Source organism: Rutidosis leptorrhynchoides, chromosome 2 (genome assembly GCF_046630445.1).
Source record: "Rutidosis leptorrhynchoides isolate AG116_Rl617_1_P2 chromosome 2, CSIRO_AGI_Rlap_v1, whole genome shotgun sequence".
In the NCBI taxonomy this organism is placed as follows: domain Eukaryota; kingdom Viridiplantae; phylum Streptophyta; class Magnoliopsida; order Asterales; family Asteraceae; genus Rutidosis; species Rutidosis leptorrhynchoides.
The window spans coordinates 634,998,246-635,009,214 of record NC_092334.1 but is presented as its reverse complement, the minus strand read 5'-3'; the positions used below and the strand labels follow the sequence as shown (position 1 = coordinate 635,009,214).

Sequence of the window (10,969 nt, the reverse complement as noted above, 5' to 3'; positions counted from 1 at the left end):
TTGATTTCCTGCAAAGTTGATATTGTTCCAAATTCCCGAGATCGAAGGATGAGCAATCCCATCTCCCGACCTCAAACCACCATCAATTCCATAAAAGCTACGAATAATTTTGGACCAAAAGCAATTGGTTTCGGTATTGAACCTCCACCACCACTTGCCCAAAAGAGCAAGATTTTTGCCTTTTAAAGATCCCACCTTTAAACCTCCCCTCCCCATACGGTAAACAAGTGATATCCCATTTGACCCAAGACACTTATTGGTACCCGATGTGACGACCCTACAAAATCGCCATTGACGGCGCCTTTAACTTAGGTCCCGTTACGTGGTCATAGTCCCTAAATGAGACGCGTTTGACCAAAATTATGTCGCATTCATTTGAAACGAGTATGACTTGCAAAGTTTTAAGTAAACCAAACGGTTAGACAAATTATAAGTTTACAGAAGTTAATAAGTATAAATGAAATAACTTGTGACATAATATAAGTTGAAAATCACGAATGCTATCAATAGTGTATGCATATAAACATTAAGTTTGAATCCAAAGGTGCTATCACTAGCGTATGCATGTATGCTTGACCTCAAGCAAGTAATCAAAGTGTGCGGAAGCATGTATCAAGTAGCTAAGTATGAACCTGAGAAACATATAGAAAACTGTCAATAAAAAACGTTGGTGAAATCATAGGTGTATTTGTAAATGTTGTTTTTGAACCAAAAGATTTTGTATAAGTTGATTATCCAAATAGTTTGCATTCCAAAGATGTTGTTTGTTTGTCGAGCACCCAATTATTAAGGCTTAACTGAATGGTACATCTGAATCATAGTGTTAGAACGTACACTATACCCGAAAATATATTCCATTCACCAACAGTAGCGAGCTGTCCGAATGAGGGTTCGTCAAACCCGTATGGCCACACAATATAAGTTCACGCTCACACTTACACCCTGCAAGTGTAACTGATGATAATTGGACTTGAGGATTTTTGTTCTAACTCGTACGTGGAATGTTTATTTTCGTACTTGTGTTTAAAGTATAAACGTATAAACCGTATATGTTTCTCATCCCATGATTTAAAAATATAAAAGTTGTTGAAAAGATGGGACTATGATCTCACCGTAGTTGCATGCCAAAGTACTTCATTTTAAACGTATGCAATGAAATTTGTTTAGTCTTGACCTAAACAAGTAAGTTTTATCAATACCGGGTAATACACAAGGTCGTTCGAAATGTGTTCAATTAATCCTATGGCTCGTTACGACTCGATTATATAGCATGTGAATCAAGTTGTCAAGTTTCATGCAAGAATCAAGTATAAAAGAAAGGTCATAACGATTAAATAAAGTATTGGTTAAGTTTGAATAAAAGTCAACTTTGGTCAAGTCAAAGTCAACGAAAAAGTCAACACGTTCGGGTCGGGTCTCGGACAATTTTTCTGAGTTTCATAATCATATATGAGTATGTTAGAACAAGTTTCATGTTAATCGGAGTTGCGAGTAATCGGGGATGAACTTGTGAAAACATAAAATAATTTGGTCTACTTTTTCTGCACAGGAGCGGCGCACCAAGACCAGGTGCGGCGCTCTTGAAGACCCAGGAGCGGTGCTCTTGTGTCCAGAAGCGGCGTTCCTGATACCTGGTGAGAAACTCCACAAAAGACTAACCAGGAGCGGCACTTTTAGTACAAAAGCGGTGCTCCTGTACCTGGGAAATGCTGTTGCTAAATTTTGCCAAGAGCTCGAACCAATTTTCACCCAAACACATTTTATAATCCGAAAACACCAAAAACACGTATCTTATATCGTTGGAAAGGTATTTTGACGAGAAAAACAACTAAACACATATCATCAATAAAATTCATCATTTACAACAACAAAATCCTCGTCGAATGATCGTTAAAGGTTCATCATTAAAGTTTCAAGTTCTTAAAATGCATTTCATGATTCGGGCATCCAATTTACACATACGATATGCCGTTTCGAAGGTAATTAAACATACAATATAACTAAACACTTGCAAATAATGTCTCATAGCATTCAATGCATGAAAAGTTCATATTTAAGTCTATCAAACCCTAACCAAAAATCACAAAATCATTAATCATGTTAATGAAGTTTTTCCAAGTCAACCTACATACCAAAACGAAGCTAATGACGCTAGTAACACATTTAATACATGAACTTTAACATAACAACAACATTTAATCAACCAAAACTCAAGATTAAACACACCCATTTTTAAGTTCATGTTATATACACCAAAATAACAAGATCGAGCAAACAAATCGCATATTCATCTTAGATTCGAGCCATAGACACTAATTAACACACTTTTAAGTTTAAAGGTTTAATTTATGAAAATTAGAGATTTTGAAAAGCTTACCCCAAGCTATGAAATTGGTACCAAATTGAAGAGGATGATGCAAGGATCACAAATATGTAATTTGTTTTGATGTTAGTTTGCTAGATTTGAATTGGATGATGAATCTTTGAAGATGTTAAAATGGTGTTCTTGGTGACTAGAGAGAAAAAGAGGGAGGTAGGAGAAGAATTGAATGAGTGGATGAGATGGGGCTTGACTAGTTGACCTAGTCACTAGTTTGGCCCCTTGGCAATCTTAGTCCCTCAAGTTTAAAAGCGGGTGCATGAATTAACCACACGAATTATTTTAAATACGCTAGAGTGACAAGAGACGTTATAATTAAATAATGGGAAATATTAAAACGCCAGTCAACGGTAGATACGAATCTAGATAACGAAAGATATTAATAAAAAAAAGATGGCGTTAAAATAAATTAACGGAAAAAGGCGGGTTGTTACACCCGAAAGATTCCCACCCCAAAATAAATTTCGTCTCACACTGTCAAGAAGCTTAAGCACACAAGGCGGGGCAGGATAGAGCACGAAATAAAACAAAGGAAGACTATTAAGAACCGATTTTAGAAAAACTAATCTACCACCAAAGGAGAGCGTTCTCATTTTTCAATCAGAAAGACGTTTTTTAAACTTATCAATCACCCATGACCAATCATGAATTTTCTTCATTTTTGCACCAATGGGAAGACCAAGGTAAATGAAGGGGAATTTACCGGCTTGGCATCCCATACGTTTAGCTAATGCCTCAACTTCAACCGAACTAACACCCACTCTATAAAGACAACTTTTACTTTTAATCCCGAAGCTAATTCAAAACACTTTAAGATGTTGATGAGATTACGGGCATTCGATCTAGACCATTCACCAATGAACAAAGTGACATCCACATATTAAATTTGACAACATTATCTTATCTCTTCCAATTTTGACAACATTGAAAAGTCCACACTCAACCGCGGCCTTAATGAGAATGTTAAGTCCCTCCGCAGCAAAGATGAATAAAAACGGTGAAAGGGGATCGCCTTGTCAAACACCTCTACCAATAGAAATTTCACATGTAGGAGAACCATTAATTAAGATGTAAATGCTAGCCGATTGTAGACAAGTAAGAATCTACTTACACCATTTCTCACCGAATCCCATACTAGACATTACTTCCATGAGAAAGTCCCAATTTAAGCTATCGAAACATTTTTCAAAGTTGGCCTTAAAAATAATACCTTTTTTCTTATTATTTTTCATGTAATCGATCGATTCGTTAGCAATGAGAACCCCATGTAATATATATATATATATATATATATATATATATATATATATATATATATATATATATATATATATATATATATATATATATATCTTTTAAAAAGGCACTTTGTTCCGAACCAATAAGTCTTAGGATCACTTTTTTAAGTCAATTGGAAATGATTTTTGCAACTATTTTATAGAAACTTCCAAAAAGACTTATGGGACGATTATCGCTAAGTGTTAAAGGGTTACTTTTTTGGGATTAAAGTGATGAAAGATGCATTACATCTCTTTAAAAATTAACTTTTTTCCATGAACCAAGAAATTGCATTTATCACATCGATCTTAATAACACGCCAAAGCTTTTTGAAAAAACGAAGAGTAAAACTATCCGATTCCGGGGCTTTGGAACTACCAAAATCGTTTATAGCCCCCACTATCTATCCTTCACATATAGGAGATTTTAAACTACTAGTTTCATCGATTGTCAACGAAGGATATCTAAGAACGACAAGGCTAGGTCTGAAAATTGTGTGTTCCTCAAGTAAGCTCTTAAAATGATTAAAATGCCGCTTCTTTAATGTCATGAGGATCTTCACACCAAACACCATTTAATGACAAACCTCGAATGGTATTTTTATTATATCCTCTTTTAATCAACGAATGGAAATACTTTGTGTTCTCATCTCCTTCAAGAATCCAACGGACACGTGCCTTTTGTTTTAACATGTTAACTTTTACCTTTTCCCTTTGAAACTATTCTTTTCTAGCTTCCAACCATTGATTTCTTTCTTCATCATTGATGAGCCCCTTTTTCGCTTTAAGTTCTATTGTATTCGCCACCGACCTAAACAACTTAGTTTCACTATCTAAGTTCCCGAATTTTTGAAAGCTTTTCGTCTTTAATGCACTTTTTGTCCTTTTTAACTTATTTCTTAGACAACAATCCTTACGAGATCCCCACTCACATTCTCATCCCATTTAAAAGTTTGTAAAACTAAAACATTTAGGGGTAGAAATTATAAAACAAATCAATAGAACATTAAACTTTTATTGTTATATTAAAAAAAATATGTATAAAAACAAACAAAAAAAATATGAGATTTTGTTTCTAAAGTAACTTGTGAAACCATTTAGTGTTAGTATCTGTATTAGTATACAAATATAAACATAGATGACTTTTATAAGAAAAAAAAAATTTGTAAGAAAGATAGATATTAGTACAAGTATATATAACTATAATTGACTTTAAAAAAATTCTAGAAAAAATAGATGTAGTGGTTGGTCATATTCGCCAATGAAATTCGCTCCTTTATACGCCATTTAAAGGTTACTAGTGAAATGACTCGTGAAACCACGTGTTTCTTTAAACGAAATAGTTTAATGATATGTTTTAGGTATTAAGTGAACGTAAACACTAAAGACATTTAGTTTAATCACCCGTGGAACCACAGATTCCAAATAAGAAACTTGTCGTTGTTTTTACAAACATATTGATATACTTGTTCAAAATAAATGAATTATATTTATTCTCTCACGGCCTTCTTCCAAATTTCATCACAATTATTATTTTCCTTGTCATAAAAGCCTACATCGCAACATTTTATTGAGACATGTATTTCGTATACATATGTAACATAATTAGTTTCTTAAAGAGAACTCATATTTGAATAATAGTAATATAATAATATTATTATAATAATAATAAAGATTGCTCTAAAATTGAGTATTTATAATTCTAATAATAATTATTACTAATAACAAATGCCTCTTTAATTTTTTTTAAGTTAAAATACAATTAATGAATGAATGTTGTACAATATGCTTCAAAGTTTGTACATGTGTTCATGAGATGTTTTGTAAAAGATTGTACAATTTGTTTTAAAGCTAGTTTGTACATATGGTCATGGTGATGTTTTATCATAGAGTTGTACAAAATGCTTCAAATATTGTACATATGGTTATTAAGGTGTTTTACCATAAGGTTGTTCATAATGCTTCAAATATTGTACATATGATCATGTGGGTGTTTTATTTTAAGGTTGTACATAATGAATTATATATTATACAATGAATATGTTAATTTTTTTATTAGATATAATCTATCTATAGTTTCTATTAAAATCCTATAATGATGATGTTATTATTAGGCTAATTCATTTGTTTAAAAAATTTAAAAAACAAAAAAAAAATCTAAGCATTGTGAGTGATGTCATTAATCTAAATAATTTTGAATTAAAATTAAATCTTATTAATTAATTATTATTATTATTAAATCTTATTAATAATTATTTTAATTATTAAAATTAAATTATTTTAAATTATTTTAATTAATAATTTTGAGTTGAGTACGAGAAGGTATAAAAGCTAGACAGAAGGAAACCAATTCTAAATTTATATTTTAATTTACGCTTTTAAAATAAAATGACAATAAATATTATCTATTATGATTGGATGTGGATTGTTTAGTATGCATTTTAGGTGGTTGATTAAATGTTCAGCTGGCGAGTTTTTTATAGGACTCTGTGGTTCCACAGGTCATTAAACTAAATGATTTTAGCATTTACGTTCACTTAACACCTAACACATATCATTAAATTGTTTCGTTTAAACAAATTCGTGGTTTCACGGGTCATTTCACTAGTTAATTATTTTAATAACATTAATCATGAGGAGCTTAGAAATTTTTTCTTTATTTTTGATTTTTTTAAATTTGAATAAACGTTATTTATGACATCATTATTTTATAGATTTATATGATATTATAGATAGATAGATATAGATGTTAATTAATTAATTACGCCATTTTGAAGTTATGTTAATTAATAATGTTTATGTTAATGACATGAAAATAAAATCCTTGTTTACTATTTTTGGAGGAAAACGTACGTCAGTTATAGAAAAATTGCATGTTTCAAAACATAATAATCTCGAGATTGTCTAACTTATTACGTTTATATTACACGGGACATACATAAACGTTAGTAAATTTAATAAGACTAAAATTGATTTAAGTCTAGTGCATCATATTAAAAATATTACTTCTGTGACGATTAAATGACATGAAAAGTTGTAAATCGTATTGTTCCTAATATGAATAGTTATATTAAGATAAAGATATCAACTAGATTAAATGCTTTTAATGCAGTTTTAGTTTGACGAGCTGTATATTATAAATGGTTTTTTTTTTAACAGCTGTTACTGAGTCACCTGAAGAAACCCGTCAGAAGTGGAGCTACTCACCCAATCATATCAGTGTCACGTGTTTGGGAGGATACCACTGGACATGCACCCAGAAGGTAACGCGACCAACTGGAAAAACCCCCCATGAAATTCGAAGGCAAGACGTTACACAACCTACACAAAAAAAGTTATTTTACTAAAAGGTAAGGATTTTTTTAGTGTTTAACCTCCATCTATTAGTTTCGCGCCATCTCAGTTCGGGTTTAAGTTCCGCCACTGCACAAGTAGCATATTTTTTATCTATAACGAGGCTCGAACTCATAACCTCAAGGTTAATGAGTCTCGTTACACCTTTGGACCAAAAACCTTTTGATTATATTATAAACACATATTTAATAAAATGATTCATGTGTATAACATGCACATAAACTTCGAACATTCGTGCAACAAGGGCTGATACACACTTCAAAACAAATGAAACAATTTTATAAGTAAAATAAAATTGAACGAAACTAACCCGAAGTCTAAGGGGGCGTTTGGTTCAAGGATTTCAATTCCCAGGGTTTGAAATCCCATGGGATTTGAAATCCCACGGGATTTGAAATCCTGGGATTTGAAATCCTATCTTCTGTTTGGTTCGAGGTTTTCAAATCTCAAAATTTGTAATGCGAACCCGAAAGTGAACGCGGTCGGAAAACAAAAACTCGAAATCGAAACATGAATCCAAAAAGAGAATGCGACCGTGATACGCGAACCCGAAACCAAAATGCGAACCCGAATTCGATATGCGAACCCGAAATGGACAACGAAACGCGAACCCGAAACGCGAACCCGAAACGCGATCCCGAAACATGACCCCGAAATGCGAACCTGAAATGCGAACCTGAATCGCGAGCCGGAAACTCAAACCCGAAACGCAAACCCGAAACGCGAGCCCGAATCGCGTATCCGAAATGTGAACCCGAAACTCGAACCCGAAACGTGAACCCGAAATGTAACCCGAAACGCGAGCCCGAAACGCGAACCCGAAACTCGAACCCGAAACGCGAACCCGAAACGAGAACCCGAAAAGCAAACCCGAAAAGCGAACCCGAAATGTAACCCGAAACGCGAACCCGAAATGTAACCCGAAACGCGAATCCGAAACTTGAACCCGAAACGCGAACCAGAAACGCGAACCCGAAACGGAACCCGAAAAGCGAACCCGAAACGCGAACCCGAAAAGCGAACCCGAAACAGGAACCCGAAACCCAAAACGTAAATCGTAAACGTAAAATCATAGAACATGGGATTTCAAATCCCTCATATATACAAAGAATTTTCAAATCCTTCATCTATGGGATTTCAAGGGATTTGAAATGCAAATCCCATGAACCAAATCCTCCAACTAAACATGGGATTTCATGGGATTTGAAATGCAAATCCCTCCAGATCCCACGAAATCCCACGAACCAAACGCCCCCTAATAAAGAAGAAAATGCAAGACATGTTTATCGTCAAAAATATTAGCACTTTTTTTTTTTTTTTTTTGAAAGCAAAATATTAGAACTTTTTACCTGTCGTGAAATAAATACCCTATGATATCAGACCCACATGATTAGGTAAAGGCCGGTATAGGGTGCCGAAACGAACAATTCAGCGAATTCATTAAGGATATTTGACTTCGTGTTTTCTTTAGATGGTTTGCGGTTTATTCTGAAATGTTTAGATGGTATCTAATTTTTTGTCGTGGCTTAGATTGGTGTCCCTCTTTTAGGTGTCTTTTTAGTTTGTATGTATGGTTCTTGTTTGGTCTCGGGTGCGTGTTTTGTATTGTCTTGGTTATTTCATTTGTAGTAGTTGATCTTGTTAGTAGCTTGTTCTTTGTCGAGTTCACTAGTTTGAGTTGTACTCTTGTACGTTTTAGAGGCTTCATTTTTTTTATGAACTCCTCTATGTTTATTTAAGTTATATCGCTTTTTCGGGAAAAAAAAATCAGGTAAATATAAAAGTTTCTTTTTCAAGGATCAAATGTCACTATTATGATTTTTTTTTTTTTTTAAACATTGAGTTTTTTTTTTCAAAAATCATACGCAAAGGTAAAAGAGTCAAGTGAATTGTCTATTTTTAGAAATGTGAAATTTATTTTGGAATGAGAAATGTACTCCATCCTTCTCAATTTACATGTGTTAAACAAAATATGCAGTTTAAAAATTATCGTTATTTCATGATATATTTTGTTTAACATTTTAATTTTATCTCTTACTTGTCATACATGTAAATGTAAATGTAAATATTAGGAATATAAAATAACTTTACCTTTTTTATTTTTGTCTACTATTTTCATAAATAAATAATTCATATATGATACCTTAAAATGAATATTAGACATTAAACAATACAATAGTAACAGAAATGGTAGTTTTTATTTACTCGTAATTTTTAGATAAAAAAAAAATGATAAAAAAGGTAAAATAGCGTTGGCGGCATATTCTTTCCCATATGACTCGGTTACATATTGTGCCTTATACTACAAATATAAAAGGACAGAGTAACAACACTCCCACACGCATCTCCCTCCATTTTTCATCACCATTTTTTTCTCTCAATTTTACACAATTTTATCACCATCTTCAGTTCAATCATGTCCACAGATCTACAATTCAGACAACCACCTATTGATCAATTACCTTCACTTACTATTTCAATTCCACAATTGCAACACGAATCATCCACGTCATCATCATCATCATCATCATCCACAATTGATCCTGATCAATCGGAATGTGTAACACCGACGTCACCGGAGCATCGAATTCCGGCAATTCTCGCGTGTCCTCCACCTCCGAGAAAACAACGGCGCTTCATTCCGTCATGTAAACGAAGACTGCACTCTGAATTTCAGTTCTTTGAAGTCGTGGCTAGAGATGAAATTGATTCATTCTTCAAGTCTAGTTATGAATTAATTGATAAACACTCGTCAAAGAAACGGAGGTGATTGATATTATTCGATTAAATTTTGAATTCATGATGATATGAATATGAATTCAGAATTCTGTTATCGTTACTATTTATATTATATAAATATAAATATATGTGTATGTAGATTTTTTTTTTTTTCAATTTTTTATCGACACGATTTGTTTGTTAAGATGTGTTAATTTGATGGATATTAGTTTTACTTGTTGATTTGGTCCAAAATCAAATACGGATAAGTGTTTAGATCTATCTAATCTGTAGATTTTAATTTCAGCTTCAGAATATTTATCTGATTTATTCTAAGTTTTTGTGTGCTCTATTTTAATTTTATCCAGTTTAATTCAACGTCATCTCTATTACGTATATTAGTATAAACTTAATAAACAGATCTAAATATTTTACTGATGGTAAGTTGGATGCTTGTTACTCTATTGTTACCGAGGTTAACTTTGAATTTCTTGTAATCTTTGTATTTTAAATGATTTACTCTTTGTTTTAAGTTTACTTATTTTTTTTGCAATAAATAAAACATTTTAGCATTTAATCATTACAAGATGACTTAACAGTTGACGTCTTGATAATTTTCGGATAAGTTTCACTGCTACATATCTTGAGTTAGTCAGTAAAAATGTCAAAAACGATCACCAAATAATCAAATTAGCTTGTTACATGCGTATAAATGTTACTCGCTCGTTGTTTTGAAGCTCTTTTTTTACATCAGTTTGAGAATACCCGGAGACTTAACCACCCACGCGTTTATCTTCCGTAGTTGCATAACCCACTCCCAACTACTGCCTTGGAGGAAATCCCGGCCAATCTTAGCGTTCGGAGAAGCCGAATTCTTAGCGTTTTGACATTTTAGACATTTAATTGATGAATAAATGAAATGAAATTGATTTATTACACTATTAGTGTTCAATTATATAAATTAAATGTTACAGCAGTTATCGAATGAATAGTATACTAACCTGAAAATTTGTACTTTCAAGGTTCGAACTGTAAAACATATACGGAGTTTGTATTTTTATTTAGATATTTTATTATTTAACAGTAAATATTGATAAATCAGAAGTAGTTTATTAATGGAAGTATGGGTACTGTTGTAACTTGTAACTATTTTGTTTGTTAGTTGGATGAAAACAGGGCCCATGCAGAGCTGTCTGTTATGTGTTAGCTTGTACTTTCCCCTTAATTTGTATGACAATTA

The 10,969-nt window shown here is 32.7% G+C and overlaps 1 protein-coding gene across 1 annotated transcript; it reads left to right on the top strand.

Moving 5' to 3' along the window:
• The first annotated feature begins 9,427 nt into the window (after positions 1–9,427).
• Positions 9,428–9,781, top strand: LOC139890109 (cyclin-dependent protein kinase inhibitor SMR2-like). Its single transcript, XM_071873011.1, has one exon. It carries the CDS (start codon positions 9,428–9,430, stop codon positions 9,779–9,781), a length of 354 nt encoding a protein of 117 aa, XP_071729112.1.
• Positions 9,782–10,969: the final 1,188 nt, after the last annotated feature.